This window comes from Gallinula chloropus (assembly GCF_964237585.1).
Source record: "Gallinula chloropus genome assembly, chromosome: 10".
NCBI classification, from domain to species: domain Eukaryota; kingdom Metazoa; phylum Chordata; class Aves; order Gruiformes; family Rallidae; genus Gallinula; species Gallinula chloropus.
This window is the reverse complement of record NC_140095.1, coordinates 2,767,041-2,790,826: the sequence shown is the minus strand read 5'-3', so window position 1 is coordinate 2,790,826 and position 23,786 is coordinate 2,767,041. Positions and strand designations below refer to the sequence as shown.

Below are 23,786 nucleotides of genomic sequence, written 5' to 3'. Positions count from 1 at the left end.
TTACTCAGTCCTGCAATATGGCTCGAGGAAGAACTGTTTCTCTGAAAGTTGTTAGTTCACCTCACCTGTGCCAGAACATTACTGACAGAAAGCAGTGAGAGTCCTCTCACCCCTCACTGAGAATTTCATCTCTTTCAGGTTTTAATCCCCATTTCTCTGTACGTGTCCATTGAGTTAGTCAAGTTGGGCCAAGTCTTTTTAATTCACAATGACATTGACCTGTACGATGAAGAAGCAGATTTGCCCATACTGTGCCGTGCCCTAAACATTACTGAAGATCTTGGACAAATCCAGTATATCTTCTCTGACAAAACTGGGACACTAACAGAGAACAAAATGGTATTCCGACGCTGTACTGTCGATGGAATTGAGTTTTCACATCAGGAAAATGGTGAGAGAGACTTTTATATACTTGCTTTTCCCTCTGAGCAACTATTGTTAGTAATTTAAATTTTGTAATATTTAAACCTGCTGAGCCCTCTGACTGAATGGAGGGGATTTGTCTCCATTTTGTCAGGGACTCCTGTTACAGAGATTCACAAAAGAGAAGGTGCTTTAAACGATTCAGAAGTCAGATGGGAAAGGTTTTCCAGTTCCCTGTGCAGGACCCTTGGGCTTTGCCCAGCATTCAATACCCACTTGAGAGTCCAGAGAGAATGTTTTCTCTTTCATTTCTAAATGAATGCCAGCCAACCTTTTATAAGCTCACAAACGGAGATAGTTAGTAATTAAACTCAGTGGGTCCAGAAGTAATTACCACAGTCTTCTGTGTGATATGAAAGGTATGGCTACACGTTCTCGTGAGTCGACCCTAGCTGCACTCTGGATCGGAACTCTCTTGGCATTCAGTGCCCTGAATCTGGGGGTTTGACTCAGGCTCAGTTTTGGTCGCTGCTTTCTCTCTCTACGTAGTGAGAAGTATTTTATTAAACTGGCAAGCAGCTGCCAAAAAGATGCACTCTGTGACTGAAAGCATTAGCAAATTTGTGAATTACCATATTTCACTCTGCTGTTCCAGTCAACTGCCAATGCAGCTGAAGAGACCAAGCATTAGCAGTCCATAAAAGTGACTGATTGCTTGAAAATGCATTTTTGTTTTCTTGCAATAATAAACACCAGAGCATGGAGCTGCCAGAAACTGAAGTGCATAGTTAAGCTTTTCTGGTGCTTGCTTTGGAGAAGTTTTGGCTTTGAATTAATTTGTTCCAGTTTATTTAACTGGAATGCCACCTGAAGCAATGCAAAGAACAGAATAAGAAGTGAGGTTTCATTTGCTCTTTTTGCAGCCAGACGTCTGGAAACCCACAAAGAGTTGGATTTGGATGATGAGGACTTTGCAAAACTTCAACACTTCACTCTTCCTCCCATGAATATTGAGAGACCTGTCGCTTATAAGCAGAGGACCATGAGACCTTTAAGGAGGTGCCAGAGTGCTAGAGCTCATTTTCAGGGCCATACAAGGAACAGGTCCCTGGGTCGTCGTGACAGCAACCAGTCTCAAGTGGCATTCAGCAGTACCATTGTGAGTACAAACAGGCTGAGCTAAACCATCTTGTGATGGGAATACAAAAAACAGACAGTTGAAACCCAAGCCCTTGTGAAGCTAAGAGAGGGATGGAGGAGACAAAGCATCAGGTCCTGACTTGGAGTGTGCAGGCTAGAGTCAGGGGGGAGCATGGTCCTGGCATCAGAGGCTGTAGCAGAAGAGTGGGGGCACACAATTGAGTTTTTGTGGTGGTTGCTTGATAGATGGAGAAGATGTGAATTTGGGGCCCAAGAGTTGAGGCTGTATTTATAACAGCAAGAGATACTTTGCACGAAGAGGAATGAACTTGTACAGTTCTGGTCCATTAAACTGCCAGGGAAAATGAGGTGGGCATTCTGTGCTGGGATTGTGCAAGAGGAGCTTGGTGTGAGTCTGGACCCTGGCTTTGCAGAAACAGGAGGCACGGGTCCTCCTGGGATATGACAGATGGGATGGAAGCGTGTGTGGGTTTGAAGTCCGAGTTTGAACGTAGCTCAGAAAGCCACAAACTCCTAGTGCTGACCAGCACTGCAGCACATCGTCTCTGTTAAACAAAGTTCAGCCACCTCCCTGCTGTGCATGTAAAATGCCCAAGCTGCACGCTCCAGAGCAGCTCTGGAAGTCTCTTAATGTGACAAAAGATAAAATATTGCATTTTTCAAGAAAAAAAAAAAACAAGCTGCATTTCTCACAAGGATAATGGAAATTAAATTAAAGGGGCTTATCAGAATAAAGTCTTTAGCCCTGCAAGATATTGAACTCTGAAAGATGCCGAAGAACCTTGTCCTCCTTCAGTATCTAGGTGGCTTCAGCCTCACCTTAAGTACTCACTTTGAAGTTGTCTTTGGTTGTCTTCACTGCAATTCTAGGAAATTCTTAGACTCTGATGAATTTTAGATCTGAAACTTCCCAAAACATAACACAACCTAATTAAAGTCAGGCTATTCTTTTCTTCTTGATTTTTTTTTTTTATAGCCATTTCACAAGAGGCTTTTATGGACTTTAGGAGAAGGTCGAACACTTTCAAAATTAGAATTCAAATTAAAATTAAATGCCTGGAAAACACTTCCAAAATATGATTTAAGAAAATAATCTAGTAAATACAGAACTCTCAGAACTTTATATTTCTGCAGTTGTACCTCTTGGCAAAGTTTTTTACTTGTTAATTTTTTTTTTTTTTGAGGATGTAAGTTTAAGTTCATTATGAGATCCTACTCACCTCACTCATCTCCATCATGTACCCCCGTTCTTGGAACATGGAGGGCTTGTCAGATGTTATCCCAGTATTTTCCAGCTCAGTCCTCATGGGATGTTGAGAATCTCTCCATGGGTTCTTGAGACCCCACGGAACATGACTTCTGAGAGCATCTTATGGATCATGACTGTTGAAGTGTGATAACAGAATTTCTTGCCACTATATATCTTCAATTATATTTTTTACTGACAGGCCTCTTCATTTTCTTCTATAAATAAACTGTCATGCTGGGGGAGGGGGTCTTCCCCCTGTAAAACCATATCTTAGGAACTAGTATCAAACATCTCCTTTGTAGAGGAAGATGAAGCTGCTGTCATGGAAATAACCAGCCTTAGCTGCTAATAGGTGTCGCTCTTATCTGGATAAATCGTTTAACCTCTATGACAAATGTGAAGATGTAGTAAAAATGGAGACACTTAAATATTGCCCAGAGGCTGTCCTGTGTGTAGATGTCCTTCAAATGATGCATAGTAGTATCTATTTTTACCAGGCAAGCCAATTACCTATTAATAAAATGGGGATAATAAAATTTTCTGTGTCTCTATGGTTCCTGCACTTTGGAACTTACATCACATTGTCTGATGCATTTGTACTTTGCTCCAGATCTGGGGCATCTTGAGCACTCTACTTAGATAGTATCATGGGCCTGAGTGTATCTCAGTAGTCAGAGATTCATAAGAAAAATCCATCTTTGAACACAGTGCGAGTGGAGACACAAAGACTGCAATTTCACTTGATGAATTTAAGGCGTGCAAAGTCCTTTTGGATGAATGGCTCTGCTAAAATAAAAGCATTGGAGTATTTGGTGGCAGTCAATGATTGTCAAACACAATCCTTACTATGACATTGTGAGACTCATTTTCGTCAGATCAACATAATGCAAGATAAACCCCCCCTGCTTTACATGACAAACAATGGAAAGTCCAAAGGGCAGTAGCTGGCATTGTATCATTTGTTGTTGTTTGCTTTTTTCCTTAATAAATGTCAAGTTTCCAAGGGTTGATGTACCAGCCACATGAAACTATTCATGAAAGCTGGTAGCCTCAGGTAATAGTAAAATTAAAAACCTTTGTACTGCTGGGAAGACACAGTGGGTTTTGGGTAAGGGTTAGCACAGCATCTGCTGTGAGCACCTGCATGTCAGAACTGGTGCCAAAAGAAGCATTTTAAAGCAAGAGGGCGTTTTACACATTGTAGGATACTGTTATGTTAAGAGTTTAATTGGAAAGTAACTGTGCAAAACAAAAGATAATACTTTACAACTGTCTCAAATTTAGATGTGAACAGTTTTTATAGGGAACTACCTAGGCAGTGACCATAAAAATTTGCTTACTCTCGATCAGCCTTACATGAACTGGTGATAAGCAGGTTGCATATGACATTTTAAGTACATTTGTACAGTGGTAATTGATTGTGCAAATTAAATATGTTCAGGCTGGTCAATGAACAGACTTGTTTGTCTGACTTTTTTTACCCCCTGAAGTTCTATAAGGCTGGAAATTCAGGTCAGCCCTGTTTTCACTGAATGTGAAAAGAAAATGAGAAAAACTTTTCTGATCAATGTTGACTTTTGTGTTGTTTTCCTTTAGAAACCTGTCTTTGTGGCCACAATTGACCTGACAATTTTCAATTTTTCCAGAGAAAAATTTTGAGTTCAGAAAGTTTCTGCTGAAGTGAAACCTCCACGAGTGTGTCACCCCTTTTAGCATGACCTAGAGGCAGATATTGAGGATAGAAGAAATTGAGGGGGATGATGATGGGTAGGAGATGCTGAGATCCATGCATAATAGTTTGCAGTTCATGAGGCTCATTCTAATTGTGGCAACACATGAGGAAATTCTGTGAATAGCTGGGCAAACAGCCGGTGAGCCCCTAGCCTTTCATGTCTGGAATTTAATGTAATCCCCAAAATAACTGTTTTGACAGTTGTGTCTGCACGTGGGTTGTCTTCACGGGAATTGTCCAGTTAAGCTGTTTGGGACTGTTCTATGTACAAAGCACAGTCTTGGCAGCACACAGTTACACCCAGAACCTGTCTGCCGCAGTACAGGGTGGTGAAAGGTTTCTAAAGATGACAGCTTTCAGAGACCTGAGAAGATAACTAAAGGATCAGGCTTATCCTGTGTATGTGTCAGTTTGCCAGAGAAAGGACTGCATCTGTCCTGAAGTATGTGAATCAAAAAAGCCTGAAAACCCTGACCCAGAGGATCCAGAGCCTCCTGCAGAAGGGAAAGGGCAAAACCTTGTTCCATGCCCCGATTTCAATTGAGCTCTGTGCTGCAAAATGAGCAGTAGATTTATTTGCAATTGATTAGGATGATTTAAGAAAGGCTGTTCACTTTAGCAAGCAGGAGTTACAATGCAACACACTGAGCTCAGCCGTGAAGGTGGTTGGTTGACTTCTGTTGCATATTTAGGGAACTTAAGAAAACTGTGCCAGATTGAAGGAGGAGAGGGTAATAGCTGAGATGAACTAGAAAGTAGCTAAATCACTTTGGCAGTTCCATAAAGAAGACATCCAAGCGTGTTGGCTCACAGGAAGGTGTCTTAAATTTGGAAGCTCTTGTTAAATATGACCCTGAATTAAATCCAAACCAGGCTCCACTAACATGAAACTTCCATTAAAAGTGATACTCCCATAGCCCTACATCAGATTAAATTGTAGGTAGGTGACATTGTTAAGTAGTTTGGCTCGCAAATTGAGGTTTGATTAGAAAGAGTGTGGTAGTAAAATGACTGTAACATTTCAGGAACAAAGGAAGTATGTACGTATTTATGTATTGTAAAAACTGAACAGTTTGAGACAGCTTCTCTTTCTGGGTGCAAAGCAAAATGGCTCTGGAAACAAAAAGTGATGCTGCTGTAACCAAGCCATAAGCACAATATGTTCCCTGTTGGAATAACTGTCAGCTCCCACACAGAAATGGGAGATTCCGAGTCCACCTCCATCTGGAACGCCCTTTAATTCAGCAGTCAGCAGTTTCAAAGTTGGATGATACAGTAGATATTATTCTTGCTTTCTAGTAGATCTCAGAGAAATAAAATTATTAAATCATCTTCTATTTCAAGATGCATTTCCTTCTAATTATCTAGTTAAGCAGCTTTTAGAAATGTATATTTTTTTCCCTAGATGTTAAGTACAAAAGAAATTTATCTTACGTAGTTCTAGGTGTAAATTCAATAAGAGGCAAGAGGAAGCTATTAAGTTGGTAGTTCTTCCTTGAGGACAAGGGTAAATGGGAATCATCCTCATTAAGTAATTTGTCTTCCAGGAGAAGGATGTGACTCCCGATCGCAAGCTGCTGAGGCGAGTGAGAGAAGCTGCGCTCCAGACTGAAAATCTTTCTCCTTTTACACATATGAAGACTTCCACATCCCTTACTGACTTTTTTCTTGCTCTTGCCATCTGCAATACAGTCCTGGTATCCACAGCTACCGAGCCAAGACAAAGGGTAATCTAACTTTAAGTATATGTGGAACATTGATTATGCTTCCGTGTAACAACATAGAGCAGTGTTCAGTAAAGCTTGCAAGGGTGAAAAATGATTTCCTGTTCTTTTACCTTTTGTGTAACAATTACTGTTCCCCAGCCTATGCACATCCCTTCCTAACACAGCTTGTTACGTTTGCTAGCTATGGCTACCACAGTAGCTGCAGTTTCCCTTTTCTTTTAGATATTCTATTCTATATGTTGTACGATGTATGTTGAATGGACTGAGTTTTCCGTCTCTGCTTCAGAGGTAGAGACACAAATCACCAACAAATTTGGATGCCAACTCACCCACGACTCTTCTACTGAATTCCCCTATCATAGTTACATAGAAAAATAAAATTTAAAAACTTAGCTTGCTTTTCTAATTCTTTTTTAATTGTCATTTAGATAGAGAAAAGATATTGAGGCTTTGAAAAGTGTCTTGTAATTAACATATTTTTAACTAGAGGTTTTCTCATATTTCCAGGTCACTATCCCACCACCAATAAAACCTTCAGGAATCACCCTGGAGAAGATTCACCAGATATTTCAACGGCTAAAATTAGCAAGCCTTAGTCAGTCTCTTTCATCATCTCAGTCTAGTTCAGACCTAGGCGCTAGCTTCAGTGCAAAGAACACTGAGGAGCATCTTGCTGCGCTGGGTTGCTGTGATGGTGACGACAACTACTGTGCCAGCAGCAGAGGCGATGAGCTCCAGGGTGATGGCAGCACAGACATTGGGAGTGCTTCCTTGGAAGAGGTTTTTAAATCTGTGACCAACAGTTCTGCACCAACAGACTTTTGTTATGAGGCCGAGAGCCCAGATGAGGCAGCTCTTGTCTACGCTGCCCAGGCATATAGTTTTACCTTAGTGTCCCGAACTCCTGAACGGGTGACCGTACGGTTGCCACAGGGTACACTCCTGACCTTCGATATTCTCTACACGTTGGGATTTGACTCAGTCAGGAAAAGGATGTCTGTGGTGGTAAGACACCCTCTAACCAAGGAGATTGTTGTCTATACAAAAGGAGCTGACTCAGTCATAATGGACTTGCTGGAAGATTCTGCCAGAGGTAATTAGCCAATGAGCTATTTCTGTTGTGTCTCCTCTAAAGAAGCACAAGGAGTTTGCAGTACTCTTCTCTGTATGACATATTGTATCTAGGCATTAGAAATATGCAAAAAGAATGAGCTTTCTCTAGTGTTATCCTTGCAGATCAGAGCCGAGGTATTTATTTAACCCGAGTAGTGCTTAGAATATGGAATGGGCTAATTAAAATTCACTGACAGCACTAACCCATGTGGATTGTGTACTCTGCAATAATACTGTCAGAAGGGCCTGACCATTGTATTTCAGCTTGTCAGCAAGAGTGTTATAGCACCAATAAACAAACAAACAAAACCCCAAGTAATGTTGTCTTAAAGGAAACAAGGATCTTTAGCAAACTTTCATCTTATGCAAAGCCAACACTGCGCAGCTTTTAAAGGAATTGCTAGGATACTGGGATCCAGTTTTCTCTAATGCCCACTCTTTTTTAAACAGAGGCCATTAGGTATGAAATGATCTGTGCTTAAAAGATGGAATCTTTTCCTTGTATTTCACAGCTGACATCAGTGCAGAAAAGAGAATGAAAAGAATTAAAGAAAAAACACAGAAGCATCTAGACTCTTATGCCCGTGATGGCCTAAGGACACTGTGCATAGCTAAGAAGGTAAGAGGGTGTTAGCTATTACTGTTCACAGCTTTGTTCTGTATATGTCAATAGATTTATTAGAAAAATGTAATAGTTATAACTCTTTCTGCTTCAGAGAACAAGCCAGATACAGCCCATATTTCTGTCCCTCTGTTTGATTGCTCTGTCATCTTTTTTTTCCTCTTTTTCCTCAGTGTGAGCAGATGATGGATTTTTAGTCAGCCTCAAAACATTCATTTCTGTTTCTCTTACGGTAACTCTAGCTGACCTTCTCTACAGTGATTCCAGCAAGAAATAAAAAGTCCACAGAGGAGCCAACCTTTTTCTGTTTTGCTTGGCATTCAGCTTTCAAAAATCTTGCCCTCCACCTGGGTTAGTACATCTTAGCCTGATGCTTTAATACAGAAGTTGTGCAACAAATAGGTCATATCAAGCTCTGCAGAAATGTAGAGCAACCCTCAGAAACTGTGTGTTCCAGTTCAGAGTCCCAACTAAGGGTTACATGATCAAGAGTTTCCCCAGGTCACGCTTTTAAGTCTCAGGTCATTTATACAAGCAGGAAGGCAGGTCTGTTTTTCTCATTATTATTATTTCTTGTGGTCTCCTCCTGCAAAGATTGTGTTTATTTAAAGGCAGCACCGTACTTTACCAGCCCAAGTAGGAATTAAGTCTCTGTGATGGAGAATGTTGGCATTCTTCACTTTTTTAAATTAAAAATGAGCTCTGTTTAAATTGTGTTATGCAGGTCTTGAATGAAGATGACTTTCAAAAATGGGCCAATTTTCGTCTGGAAGCAGAAGCAGCAATCGACAACAGAGATGAGCTGTTAATGGAGACAGCACAGCATCTGGAGACCAAACTCACCTTGCTGGGTAGCTAAAAATAAGAATCGTTATTGCGTGAAATATCACTTGCTCTTCTGTGATATTCTTGGCAATCACACAGAAAACAGCTTACACTAATTTATATCAAAAGGTCTTCCTCTGTGATTTGGAAATCTCAGGGCTAGGGTATACAGGCCAATGACAGTGCCTAAACAACTTCTGACTCATTTTGAGCAGCAGTAACTTTGAAAAAGTGTCCTGAAACTGTCACATGCCAGGAGCAGAGAACATGGACATCAGCTGTTCCTGTGGTTCAGCTGACACAGGACATAACAAAGATCCCACAATTCAACCATGTGTCTCTGTCCCTAGGTAAATCTATGAAATACTACAAATTAACTTCAGTTTTCAGCAAGTTCCAAAGGGACTTTGGTAATTAAACTGTATTAGGAAAAGCAGTAACTTCCCTATCCACACAAAGCTATTTTTGCTGGTGAATTCCTGCTGCTGTTACATCGTTGTGTTTGCTATCTGCACTTAGTAAAAGGATATTTCATGTTAAAACTTGCATTCATTGGCACTTGTACATCGTCCCTCACTGTTGTATCTAACAACACTGTTCTGATAAATTATGGAGCGCTTCAGTGCTTTCTTTTCTATTTTGTTTCTAAGCACTTTGTTCTTTAAGACTTTGATTTTCGGAGTTGCCTCAGTCTCATCATTCTGCCTGTACTTCATTATCCTGAATCTTGGTGATTGCGAGCTATTAGCATTATGGCTTCTCATAATCTCTGTGGTGATTTAAAAAATTAGAGTAATAACAGTAAATGCCATAAGCAGAACTACATAAGAGATACAGTAGATCTTGTCAGAATCTGGTGCCTTTGCCAGCTTTTAAGGCTCTGTATGCTTTTATACTTTGTGTCACAAAAAGTGTTCTTTTGGCTTAAATCAGTATCTGCCTTTAACGCCTCACAGTTACAACATCTTCAAACTGCCCTCTAATGGCAGAGGTGGTGTAACGTTCAGGTGGTGAGTTACCACCGGGAGGAATGCTGGCATCTGCTCCTGTTTGTGCTTTTTCAAAAAGAAATGCACTGTACTGTTTCTTCTCCCTTTGAGGAGTGAAGCAGCTAAGTTGACAATAGGGATAGCATTCATTTAAATAGTCAAAGTTCCTAATTTCTGCTTGCTTTGATGAGACTTAATGCAGTACTTTAAAAATGCATCTGGTGTAATTCCTCTGCTGATGCAGTGTCAGTTGGGGATATTAGGAAAAAATGGAATGTATTGTTCTAGCAACGAGAAAGATGAAGAGGCAGAAATTGATTGCTGACATATTCAGACCTCAGTCTAAATGTAGATCTTGTCCCTCTGTGTTGATTTGCTGGACACTGCCTTGGCTCAGCTCTTGATAAGTTCAGGATCATGACTGGAAGTTAAAGACCTTTTCTTAAAAAAAGGTAATTGCAACATGATTTCTGAAGGAAAGAAAACAAGCTCACCACTTCTTCTCCTGTTTGCCCAGGAGCCACAGGGATTGAAGATCGGCTGCAAGATGGAGTGCCTGACACTATCGCGGCTCTTCGAGAAGCCGGGATACAAATCTGGGTGTTGACAGGAGACAAGCAGGAAACAGCAGTAAATATTGCATATTCCTGTAAGCTCCTGGAGCAAAGAGACACTGTCTTCACCATTAACACTGAAAACAAGGTGAGTGCAGAGAGATGCACAGAATTTGCTCTCTTTCTCTTTGTGTCTCACAGCTCGGCGGTGTTTTGCTTTAGGCTGCATTCGACACAAAACAGGCAGCCAAAAACCCACACAGAAGCTTTAGGCCAGAAACTCTTTAGACCGCCTGTAACAGGATGAATTGACTGACAAGACAGTTATGTAGAGTTTTATTCCATTAAAATACAATTATTTTTCTAAATAAAAGTACTCTGTTTTAAAATTACCTGAATAGAGAGCCTCAGAAAAAAAGGTAATATGCAGTTTAAATGCCTTAATGATACTGATATCTGGCTTTTCCCCTTGTAATGGAAATTCCAGTTGCGATGATATTTTAACCCCAGGTGATATCTGTGGGAAGACATTTGGTAAGTACCATATGGGTCAGTGTGGGAAAAGTCTGCAGGTGTGGATTTAATGAAAGTCACAACTTTCTAGTCGGATGTTCCCTAATAAGATTAGGCTTAATCAGAAATTTGTTAGTGAACTATTCAGTATCTTTTTGCATAAGCAATATTTCACCTTCATGGAAACCTAAATATAGTTCTTGTGGGCCAGTTACAAACAATTCCTATGTGCACATAGTTGTTGATGTGCATAGATGTTGCCTGAACTTCCGTGGGCGATAAGAAGGTCAGGAAGTAGGCAAAGCAAACACGCTCCAAAATGAGGATAATCACTTCAAGGGCATGTCTGTCAGCTCCTGTGACTCGCTAAAATGTGGTGAACAATTATTCTGTGGTGCAATCCCTGGCTGTTCCTGAAGCCATCTGAGTCAGAGAGAGAGAAAATGTGATGGTGAAAGTAAAAGCCTTTAGAAAAGCAGCCTTGCTTTTTTCAGGTTGGGAAGCAACTTAAGTAGAGTACCAGGAAAACCATGGCTTGCTTTCGGAAAACAGAATGGCCACTGCTGTGCACAGCCTACTGTCTCGTCCCTCTAGGCCTCCTGGTGAGATGGATGGCTTGATGAGATGGATTTAAAGGAGAGATAGTTCATGCATTGTGGTTAGACCAGACCTGTTTGCTATGGACAGGACAGCCTTGATCCCAAAATGTCAGCTGTAATCCCCTTTTGTATTTCCTTCTTAGTGACCTCTTACCTCCCATGTAGACCTGGATGCCCTTGAGGCGTCCCCTGTGGCAGCTGCTGCCCTTCTCCCACATGCTGCTCTGTCCTTTTTATGCAGCATGCTGACCTCTGATCAGTCCTGGGCTGCAATGGCATTACCATGAGATGAACCTGTCTGTAAGGTCATGGGAGGGGAAGAGGGAGGGCAGGGCTGAGGAGAGAAGGCAGGGCAGCTTTCTGCAGCTGGTCAAGCCACTGGTCTTGGCTGCCTTGGTTTTCTCTTCTCTACAAAGCTGTTGTTAGGATGAATTAAATATAGTTAAAATACCGACCGTTTTTTCTTGTGATAGGCAATTGCATAGAGCAGTTAGATGGCCTACTTCCTAACTGCTTTTGTCTGCAGCTAGTAGCTCTCCAAACAAGAATAAAATCCTATGCAAATGTTTCTCTCTCTTAATGTCATGGAAATAGGGAAACATGCAAAGATGATATGGAATTTGGCACAGAATACATTCCTTGCTTCAATGTGTAATTTCATTTGATACGCATATCTGCTTTAATGGAAGGCAGAAGGAATATATTTAGGATGGAAATTAGAAGATGGTTTCTGTCAGAGAAGTGATGCTGCAGGCGGGACTACCTTGGCTCCAGGAAACACAGGCATGTGCACCCACCTATTGCACCCCACACAGCCCTCGACTCAGGCTCAGCTGCACACAGGTATGGATGCTTGTGTGAATACATCTGGTTCAGTGGGTGCTGGAGTTGCTCCACTGTCAGATTTGGTTCCTTCCTGTTCAAAATGAAGCTGAGGACACTGGTTCCGAAAGAGTCTCCCAAAGGCAGCAGCAGGGAAAAACAAATTATACAAAGCCTTTAGCCCTTTAATCATGGCAAAGTTACCCCTGGAACTGGCTTCAGTGGGGAGAACTCTCTTTCCACCCTGAGCCCAGCAGTTTATTCGAACTCTGAAAATTAAGTATCTTCCAGCAAGAAGCAACACAGGTAATTTGGGGGATTCACTTAAAATGGCAAGTCGAGACAAACCAGGAATTTCCACTGCAACTTTTGGGCTATTCAAAGAAAGATGATGTTTCTTTGATATTTTAGAGGTTTTCTGTGTGCAGGCTAGATGCAGATTTTCATTAGATGTCAGAGGTACATTTGATTCCAGAACCTCCTACTTAAGTGTAATTTAAATCTTGCAAACATCCTACACGTGTACCTTATGCAACATAAAGTGAAAATAACATTTAGAACTGAATCATCACTCAATAAAGCTGACAGGAAAGGTAGAAAAGGGGGTGATTAGCTCCTCAGGTATTCGGTTCCGTGCCACAGAAGGAGGACTTTTAGTACTTACAGGTAGCAAAATAACTCTTAGCTCATTCTAGGTTTCTGATAGTAGTGTGCCAGTTTAGGAGATCTGTATGGGAGAAGACAAGTGCTCCCCTTAAATCTGTTTGTATTGATGCTAAATGAATTCTTCCCGGTTGGACCACTGTCTCCTTTCAGATGCAAAACAAAGCAAATTTGCTAAGAGGAAAAGAGTGCTTGGGGCAGAATGCTGGGCAATATGAAGCTTTTTTTCTGTCCCTGTTACACACACCTGATTTGTGACCTAGAAATATCCAGACTACCAAAGTTACTGGGTAATTTTGAAAATCTGAACCTCTCGTTCCTCTACTGCAGTTTATTTCTGGGGGAAGCAAGCGCTGCAGTGCCTCACTTCATTCACATCCTTTAGCAATAAAGGATTTTTTAACGATGTCTGTACTCTCAGCACTGCAAGTAGAAATATGTCCTCCTGATGTGAAGATTATTTTATTTTCTTTTAAAATAATTTCTTACTACAATTAACTAGCTGATAAGACGTGCTGTGTTTTCACTGAAGGACTTGATGACATCATTGAAATAATCTCCAATCTGATGAATCAGTACGTTTCTCAGTTTTCCCTAATGTGTATCTGATAAGCTTAAACCCACTGGCTTGATTATACAAACATGCATTTCATAAGGTGCTGTGCTGTAAAGGGAGATGGAGATAACTATTTCTAGAACCGCTTCTGTTTTCTCACAGGAAACTTGTGAATCTCTCTTGAATTTAACCCTGGAAGAGGTGAGGAAGAATTATGAGGTTGAAAATCCACGGAGGAATCTTTTTGGCAGTATCTTAACATCTGTCTCAGCCTCTGAGGCCCCCAATCCTGATTTCGGACTGGTGATTGATGGACGGACACTAAACATCATCTTCCAGGGGGGCCTGGAGGAGAAGTTCCTGGCGCTGACGAAGCACTGCCGCTCGGTGCTCTGCTGCCGTTCCACGCCTCTTCAGAAGAGCATGGTGGTCAAGCTCGTCCGCAGGCAGCTTAAAGTGATGACCCTGTCCATAGGTACTTCCATACCTACACATGCCCTCCAGAATGCCCTTGCTTCACAGTTGGAAAGCAGTCAAGTGTAGCCACGGGTTTGTCTTTTCATAAAGCCCTTACCTGTCAGGTTTTCCCAACTAGTGGAAACAGTGGTCCCCAGAGCGATATTAAGCACTGACTCATTTGCTTTGTACCTCCAAATGTGAAATGCTTTGAGTTTTCTGCTCCACTTTTGGTAAGTGAGCCCACTGAAATCCTTGCAGAATTGATTTTTATGACTTAAAGCTAAAAAATACACCTCCGTGGACTAAACAGAAAAGGAAGAGTCGGGTGTATTTTAAAAATCCTTGCTCTGCCCTCCGCTTCAGTTAATTTGCTTTGCCAGCTAACCTAATTCACAGTCTCCACATTGCAGGCAACAATCATGTCTGTTCTTTCCATGGAAATTTGGTTATGTATTTAACATATTGCTGCAAGTTGAGATGAGCAGCAGAACTCTTGAAATTGGGTTGTTACATTGTCAAACACAATCAAATTTATTGTAGGATTTGGAGAATTCAGTGAGGTAGGATGCTGCAAAGCATGCTGCTGAACATATGGAGTTCATGAAGCAGAAACCTACCAAACTGTGCAGATGTTGATGGTGTTGGGGTGTCCATGCCACCACCCAGCTGGTCTCAGTGTCGGACTTAGCCCTGGTGGATCCAGGTCTTCTGGGAAGGAGAATGTTCCAACCAAGACCAGAACCTAGAAGTTATGATTACTGATGCTGAGTATCAGTTACTCTAAGATGCATGGTAGTACAGAATAGCGTTTGTTTATCACCATAGCTGGTTTTTTCTCTTGCTCTGATGTAGGCATTTTGTATTAAGCAGCTTTTCTTGCACTTTTACCGTTCCCTCCTGTCTTCCCATTCTAGGTGATGGTGCAAACGATGTAAGTATGATTCAAGCAGCTGATGTCGGAATTGGGATATCTGGCCAAGAAGGCATGCAGGTATCCCTTCACTTTACTGCCTTCCCTTTTTTGTCATGTGGTCCTTTCTGCCTAACAAGTTTCATAGAAACCCTACATTCTTGAGCATCATCTTAAAAATGCGAGTTGGCATCATTACTGTCATAAATTAATATGCATTTCATAATTATGGGCCAGCCAAAATATAGAGTGTTTTGAGCCAACAATTAGCATGCATGGACAAACCTGTGTTTGCTCATAAGCCTGGAAAATTAACAGATGTCTGTCCAGTGTTAGGTTAGCATCTGGTTTCTGAATCATCTCAGCTATAGCATTTCCAGGTTTTGTTGATTCTCTTTCAGTGTTTTCTGCCCCAAATTCCTTCCCACACATCTCCCTTCCTCATTCTCCCAAGAAGAGGAGTTCTACAGAGATAGAAAGTTCCAAATATTTCCTCGAAATATTTTTTTCCCTACAATATTCAATAGTAGGAAATAATTTCAATGTCCCAGTTAAAATTTTATCGTATTGGGTGGGGAAAAAGGTACCTTGTAAGTTAACTTCTATTCTTTTTACCAAAGGCTGTGATGGCTAGTGACTTTGCAATATCCCGATTTAAGCATCTCAAAAAACTGCTCCTTGTCCATGGACACTGGTGTTATGCTCGCCTGGCAAAGATGGTGATTTACTTTTTCTACAAAAATGTGGTAAGATTATTAAAATTCTGGAAGATTTGCTCCAAGTAAGGATTCATTTCAGGGCTGTGGGGTTTGTTTTGTTTTCTTTTCTTTTTGCAGGTTATACTCTCACTTTTTATGAAGCTACAGTTCCTGTTTCTTCACTTTGCAAGTTTATAGCATGCTACCTCCTTCTTAATGTGCTGCATAAAGCATTGAGGAAAATATGGGTTCTAAATATGTTTTGAAATAGCATTATTCCAGAGGGAGAAAGGACTCAAGGCTTAGTAACTTTTATATGATAGTTCAAGAAACTTTATTAATAATACCCATGAGCTTCAAAATAAAATTTGCATAAGGAAGAGCGGATTATTAGTGCTAGAATATAGAAGATGACTCTGCAATAAGAATTGTTTGCCTGTGAAACCTCTGAATTTTTGCATTTAATTTGATAGGAACCACTTGCAAGTAATGATGCAGTCATATCTGGCATTTTTATTAAAAATTTAATGTATATGCAAATGAGCTGTGCATTGAAGAATAATGTAAAGTGGAAAAACCTGATATAATACAGTTTCTACAAGACTGTGCAAACAAGTCCGTTTGACATGAAATATACTCTGAGCATGAAAGACTATTTACTTTAGAATTCAAAGTATCTAGTGGGTTTTTTTAAAATCATTTTGAATAAGGATTACTTCTTATCAGTGTTAAAATTTGTAGTGGAAATAGGAACTTTTTTCCCTGTGTTTGGGCGCCCCTTTAAAGTTCAAAGGATATTTATTGCCATGTGAAATAGCTCTCTAGACTGGGATCCCGCTGTTCTATTATCTCTCCAGTACCATTAGGGAGCAGGAGGCCTTTGATTCCTTCTGGACAACCAGTTCGTTAAAGTATTTTAAAATCTGGTGCTCAGAGCTGTGAACAGTTCACTTAATTATTCCCTGATATTTTCTTAAAGAAACCTAATGGCTTTTAAAAAGCTGTATCACAGTGGATCGGTGTGAAGTAGACCCTTAAGATGTGCTGCTTTATGGAATGAAGTGCAGAGCTTGCTACTGACAGAACCTTTAACTGGAATAATGCGTTCTTGGGAGACTCTCTTAATGACCAAAGTGCTACATAAACCTTGTAGGTGCAGTTATGAGAGACATAAACCCTCTATGCATTGCAAACTAAAGGGTCCAGATTAGCTGTAATAGTAAGGATCAGCCGGGGCGAGGGGGGAAAGGAGGAGGACATAAGGAGAGGCCACAGGAAAGGTGCAGCTCCGCCAACTCCCACAACCCAGAGGATATGCTTCTGCATATGTGCAGAGGAGCCACATCTCAGCTTGTAACAAGATGCTGTATTTCTATTTGCTTCTCCACAGAGCTATGTCAACCTGCTCTTCTGGTACCAGTTCTTCTGCGGGTTCTCAGGCAGCACAATGATAGATTACTGGCAGATGATTTTTTTCAACCTCTTCTTCACCTCGATGCCCCCTCTTCTCTTTGGAGTCCTGGATAAAGATGTTTCAGCAGAAACACTTCTAGGCTTGCCTGCATTGTACAAGAAAGGACAGAATTCAGAGGTGTGTCTTGATTGTGGAAATACCTGCTTGATAAGGCAAAGGACCACGGAGGGGTTGGGTTTGAGAGGAGGGAGAGAAGAGTTTAGGCTTACTTGAAACTAAATGATCCATTTACAATTTCTCATTTACTGATGTCCACTAAAAGATAGTGTGATTGTTGCTGTCAGAAGAATTGGTAAGGAATATGTCATCAAAGTTGCTTCCTGGAAGTGGGACTGCGTGCTTGGTCATAGTGGGAAGATGCAAATGGGAAGGTGTATTCTGCCATTAAGTACGTGGAGCACATCCAGTTCGGTGACAACATGCTGCATTATAAGAAGTCATATGCTACTCAATCAGCCCTGTGTTCAGTGTTTCTGATCTTAAGAGATGATGGAGTAAATATGAGTATGTATGTAGGTACACACCATATATATATATATATATATATATATATAATTTCTGAGTGAAGGCATAGGAATAAATAAATTAAACAGTATGACAAATGTAATGAAGGGAGGTGAAATAGTTAGCTGGTCCCTGATTAAAGTCTGCTCAGATTTGGTTCTTAGAATTGTCTCAACCTACTGAAGAAGAAAAGCTTGTTAAAAAGATTACAGCAAAAAGTGACAAGAAAACTCAAATCCTTAAATCAATAAACAACCCAACATTTTTTTTCTACTCTCAGGTTCAGAAATACATCTGTTAATACATAAAAGATTTTGTCACAGTTGGGTGTCTAGGCTGTTCCAGGCATAAATGGTTTCATTTATTTACTATTTTTACTTTGAATAGTAAATACCTGAAATCCTCAGAAAATATGCATGAAATAAGTGATGGATTTACTTCAGTTTGCCAGTCAGGTTTAGAGAATCAGTCAGATCTCCATATGTTTGCAAGGAGCACATACATGCATACATACATACCTGGTGTTGCATATATATGCAGTACACCAGCACTTTCTGCCAAATTGCCTTAACATACTTAATAGGGAATTATGAAGATATTAGTAAGAGAAAAAATCATGTGGCCTTAGTTTGAAACGACAAAGTTGCATGGTACTTGGGAATTCTCTCTCCTTTTTCTCCTAACACCTACCTTTATTATACTGGACTGTGATTTTTAGCACTGATGAACACTGGTGATTCACATTGTGTTTAATGATGTTTTGAAAAACCTAAGTGAAGGTTAGCAGAATTTGAGGATTCTCTGCAGGATTGATCATCCCTTTCTTTAGGAGCTCTTGGACCTCACATATATACAAACTATATATTCTGTTTCATTTTGAGGGTGGTGGTGTTCCTTCAGCTGTTTGTCTGCAGTGAAGGAACCCAGTCTTCCGACATTCCAATAACGTATCCCACTCCATAAGAGCTGTGACTCCACAGGTTGCTAGATAAGTTTAAATAAGAAAAATAGTCAAATTATAATGGCACAAAATAGATGCTTCCATGGAAGGAACCTTAACTGAAAGGATTTTTGACCAATTTTGTTTGAAAAAGAATCTGATTAATGGGATCCATGGGGAAAAAATAAGAGGAATTAGACAAATAGGATGAGGCATTCATGATATCCAGCTTTCAAGTCCTGTAGTTGACTGACTAATCTTCCTAAGGTCTGTCTTTAGTTAGCACAGAGAAAATGCCTGTTCAGAGATAAGCCTTTCATCTAAATCAGCTGCTCAGGAGAGTTATGAAGGGAGACCAGTTAGCTATAATCAATAGTCTGAATGGAAGAAAAACAGACAGCAATTGTGTCCGTGGGACAGACTAGAGATGTGTGTTACATCATGATGACTGTTATTTGTAAACTCCTGCAGATATACAATCTGTCAACTTTTATTATTACAATGCTGGATGCCTTCTATCAGAGCCTCATTTGCTTCTTTGTCCCCTATTTGGTAAGTACTGGAGCCATTCATATTCCCATTCTCCTATCCTTAAAAAAATAGAGAAATTCACTTCTGTGTAGTCAGGGTTCGTCAGTCTGTCTGTCTGTTTTCCAGACGTACGAGAACTCTGACATAGATGTGTTTTCCTTTGGAAACCCCATCAATACCGTCTCACTCCTGACCATTCTCTTGCACCAGGCTCTAGAAATGAAGACGTGGGTATGTCCTTTCTGAACATAGCATACTGTGTAGATGTGGCATTGTCTTTCAGCCTTTTCCCTAAATTCTGTGTCACAAGATGTAGCAGATGCACTGAGATTTCATGACGTGCCAGAATTGTTTATTAGCCTCAGGATAATACCTTCCTGTACACAGCAACAGAATTGGCTTATGCTGTGCCTTTGGACTGGACACTACACAATTTGTGCACCATTACATGAGGACGTGTTTCTTAAAGAGCTTTATTCACTGTCTCTGGGGTTTTGTGAGTTAAAGCACGTTTTAGTAGCCTGAACCTATCGGGTATGTTCTTCCTAATCCTTCTTTGTATCCTCCTGTCTTACACACAGTGTCAGTCTCTCAATCATCCCTGACATTTCCTGCAATTCTGCTTACAGACCCTGGTCCACGTGTTAACGATGATTGGCAGTGTGGTGTTTTACCTCGTCTTCTCTCTCATCTACAATGCCGTCTGTGTGTTCTGCAACCCACCCACCAACCCCTACTGGATTATGGAGAAGCAACTTTTAGACCCCACCTTCTACCTCCTGTGCCTCATCACCCCCGTGGTGGCACTCTTGCCAAGGTTTGAACAATGCCCTTTTTTCCTCTCAGTTTTCCTTTAGTCAATTTGTAGGCATTTGAGTGAAATAGCAATGCTGCATGTAGGAATGAAAGGTGTCAGGCACATGTTGTGCAGGGATAGGTGATCAGCATGGAAGTCTGATGCCTGGATTCAGCTTTTCAGTCCATGAACCATTAATTTACTCAGTTAGACAACCCTAGATAAGCCACTCTATATCTACTGCTTTTGTTTTGCCATCAGGAAAACCTCTTTCTGGAGTGCTTGAAACTTTACCAGTACATATCTGCTACATAATTGTTCACTGTTATTCTAAATGCAATGCTGTTGAGCTGATCAAAACTAGAAAGCAAATATTTGAAATGTCCTTATATGTTTTGAGTTACTAAATATGTTGGGTTTCTTTAGCACATTATTGTGCATTACCAAGCCAAACTGAAGAACGTGTTTCTGTATCAACTAATTTTCTGTATCTGGAATCTTCATTTTAACCTATGCTTTGTCTGGGTTGCACCTCTTACTCCAAGGTTTTATTTCTGCTTTGTTTAGCTTCCTAGTCTCCTCATCCTTATTGTCATGAAGTAGTGCAGCACACTGGTACTGCAAGAATCAGGGAAATATTTCAGTAGTTGATTTTGTAAGTGCTTTTAAGGCATTAGAAACTGAGCCCTAACTTTGGCTAAAAAGGAACCTTCAAGACTAGCTACTATTTTTCTTCAAATTATTATTTCCCCATTTGAGTTGAGATGCACTTGTGATTTCGTGTTATATTATGTCCCTTCAGGTCAGGATAAACACCACAGTTTAGTACGGTCTTGCGTCTTCCAGACAGGGCATCCTTTACCAGTCTGTTTTGCTCCTGCATGCTTTTTATTTTATAATTAGCCCAAAGTCACAGTGTCATTTTTGACCCTGGGGTTTCTACTGAGAGCTACATCAAGCAAGTGGTTGGAGAACTGGTATCTCCATCTTGGGAATTCAGCAAGGTTCAGATCATTGCTGCCTTAGCAGGATACTGATCTTAAAGATTCATATCTTGAGACCTTCGAAGCTGGAGAGGTACCCCAAATTATTTTCTGCAGAGTCCTCAGTTCACAGCATAGCCAGTCCCCAGTTTCTGCTACAACTTATCTGGTTCAGCATATCACAGCAGAGGTGAAACCCCCCTTTGTTAAAATGCACTTAATTTTAAGTTTCAATTGGTTCATCTCACCACGCTGCCTGATCCTTATCTCCTTGAGAAACCAGTTGGAGCCTTGAGATTCTGGTTTCTTTCTAAGAGCTTTTGTTAAAATCTTTGCTCCCCTCAGTCCTTCCTTTTGCTACTGCCTTCTGTGCTAGCTGATGTTTCTGAGACACTGCAGCACTCTGGGGGGGGTTTTCCTTGGAGCCTGGCAGTGCTTTGCCATGCATCCTCTGTGCATCTGCAGACTCTGAACTTTATTTGGGATTCAACTGCACGGCATCAGTGTCTCAAGTCCGAGAAGAAATGGATCTGAATCTTGTGTTCATGTTCATTCATTTGCAAGGGAAGGCGCTTGCCATGTCTCGTGGAGGATTTCAACACGTGAAGGAACTCTATGTCTCCAGCAGTGGAAGGCAGACTATGCTCTGCCAGGAAGCCCTGCAGAGGCCCCACAGGTTGTCTCGCATCCTGCAGGGCTGTGGGAAGGGCAGGAGCAAGTGACAGCAGTTCACAGGATGGAAGACACAGTTCTCCTTCCCTTCCCTGTCCTCTTGTCTGGTCCACCTGCATCTTGCTCAGAAGATAGAGAGGCAGCTTGAGAGGAAAGACAGAGGACAATACAACCCGTGCCAGATGGACCCAGGCACCCTTTGTTGTGCTCTTAGCTTCCCAACCATAACTAGCAACTACACAGTTCCCAGACCTGAGATGTCATGGATTGATGAGCACAGGCACAAGGAACATGTGTTTACCCACTCCTGATTGTGCAGATAGGTCTGAGAAATCCATTGCCTTAAAAAGCCCTTTCTGCACTTAGTCTAGCTGGCTGGGGTTTTTAATCTTGTTTTACCTATTTATGCATACATTTATCAGCAGGACGTGAAGATGGCAGCTTGATTAATGCAATTTCAAAGAGTCCCTGTGTTTGTAAAACGAGGCCATGTACATAAAGGTCAAATCCTATTAGAAAGACTGTGAAAGAGACTTTGGTTTTCAGACAAAACTGCATGATGTGGCGAGAGCGTGTGTGCTCTCACTGCACCAGTATCGAGTGATACCTGTTCTCCAGCCTGCAAAGGGCACAGACAAGACTTTTTTTTTTTAACTGGTTCCTGGGCAAATCCATAAGCTGAGGTTTATAAACTTCTAGTTTTATGTGTCCTACCAAATTAAGATCCCCTCTTCTAGCAGTATAAATATCCTCAAAATCTCCTCAAATGCTGCCTGTCCTGGTGAGCTTCTGTGTATCTTTCTTGCACTGTTCAGCAATCAAATGGTTCTATTATCCTATATTTAGTATTTATATGCACATAGTTGCCTCTATACAAAGATAAGGGTATAGTTGCATGTTACATTAAGATTAAAGAGTCAATTTCCACCTACAAGGTGTAGGACATCAATCAGATGCCTGTAGAGCAATAGCAAATTTGCAACTGGATTTGTGTTACATGTTGCAGATTATGGAAGGAACCCACTGGTAAAACAATCCATTCTCTTCCTCTTTCATCAGGTTCTTCATTTTTGCTTTGCAAGGAACCTTTGGAGCATCCCTGACTCTGAAAGCACAGCAACTAGATAAGCTTCCAAAAGAGCAACAGGATCTCGAAATTCAGAAACTGAGATCAAGAAAGCAAACTACTTCTGGTGCATCTGTAGCATCACGTGCATCTAATGATGACCTTGAGCAAAACATCAACCAGTTATGTGTCTCACCATTTTTACATTCGGCTGCAGCACCTGTGCCCCACGGAGACACAGAAAGTCAGGGACTTTCTGCCTCGCAAGTGAATCCTCTGAGGAAACAGACACCTGAAGAAGGCTACTATTTCTTTAATAGGTGGGCAGAGGAAGAACCTGCTGCTACAGACTCTTCATCGGGACCTTTCTCTGGCCATTACCCACTTGTACCAACAGCTCCTGGAAATGATGGTGGCAAACGGACTAAAGATAACACTGACAGTTTTAGTCATGGAAGCCATCGGCGATCTGTGAGTGCAGTGACACTCTGAATAAACATTCAGAAATGGGATCCACAGCCCATGTGGAGAAGGATACCATAGGGAAAATAAAAAGTCTATTTATATTTAACCACGATGCGCACTACAAAAGGGAGAGACGTGGAGTTACAAACCTGCTGGAGTAGTGCAGTAACATCTCAACGATGTAACTTTTCCTAAGTGCATTTATAGTTTGAGTTTGTCATCACATCGCTCCCTGGTCTTCCTGGTTTTGTCTCATTAGGGGAATGTTACATGAGCACCACACAGCTGCTGAGAAGTGTGCAATTACTTCCTTTCATTAAGGAATATTTTTCTTTCACTGTAAGAGAGAATAATTGTACTAGTGGTTTCAATGCTGTTATGCTACTGAGGTAATTGAAAGAGAATCGTTCTATATTAAGCCAAGTCTGAGCACAAGACATTCCACTCTAGATTTCACTAAGTCCTAAAAAGACCTTACTAACTTAAAGATTGTAGTTCTGCCCAGAAAAAAACATTACTGAAAGGTATTTGCAAAATAACGGCATCAGAAAGAGACTAGTAAATGTTCCAGGTTTTAATATATAGATGTTATACATACAACAATATCACTCCTATAGTCTGTTTTCCCTGAGCAGTAAGCTCAGTATTTTTATGCAGGTAGCGGTTTGACCTGCTACTGTTAAAGGAAAGGACAAACAAGTTTATGAAGTAGAAGGATGCAAATACTGAACTACAAGAACTGTCAGGATAACTTAGGGATAAGTGGTGTCTACTTTTTCATACCTACAAAAGGAGACACA

At 40.9% G+C, this 23,786-nt stretch overlaps 1 protein-coding gene across 1 annotated transcript in view; it reads left to right on the top strand.

The window, feature by feature from the left end:
• ATP10B (ATPase phospholipid transporting 10B (putative)) overlaps nucleotides 1–23,013 on the top strand; it is a gene marked incomplete at both ends in the record, with an annotated part of 48,535 nt that extends 25,522 nt beyond the window's left edge. Inside the window, 15 exons of the mRNA XM_084268702.1 lie at nucleotides 139–391; nucleotides 1,287–1,522; nucleotides 6,053–6,232; nucleotides 6,740–7,325; nucleotides 7,858–7,964; nucleotides 8,692–8,818; nucleotides 10,299–10,483; nucleotides 13,651–13,963; nucleotides 14,862–14,938; nucleotides 15,478–15,603; nucleotides 16,946–17,146; nucleotides 18,945–19,025; nucleotides 19,131–19,235; nucleotides 19,634–19,821; nucleotides 22,515–23,013. Coding sequence (XP_084124828.1) covers nucleotides 139–391; nucleotides 1,287–1,522; nucleotides 6,053–6,232; nucleotides 6,740–7,325; nucleotides 7,858–7,964; nucleotides 8,692–8,818; nucleotides 10,299–10,483; nucleotides 13,651–13,963; nucleotides 14,862–14,938; nucleotides 15,478–15,603; nucleotides 16,946–17,146; nucleotides 18,945–19,025; nucleotides 19,131–19,235; nucleotides 19,634–19,821; nucleotides 22,515–23,013 — 3,264 coding nt within the window. The remainder of the gene's footprint in view (nucleotides 1–138; nucleotides 392–1,286; nucleotides 1,523–6,052; nucleotides 6,233–6,739; nucleotides 7,326–7,857; nucleotides 7,965–8,691; nucleotides 8,819–10,298; nucleotides 10,484–13,650; nucleotides 13,964–14,861; nucleotides 14,939–15,477; nucleotides 15,604–16,945; nucleotides 17,147–18,944; nucleotides 19,026–19,130; nucleotides 19,236–19,633; nucleotides 19,822–22,514) is intronic.
• Nucleotides 23,014–23,786: the final 773 nt, after the last annotated feature.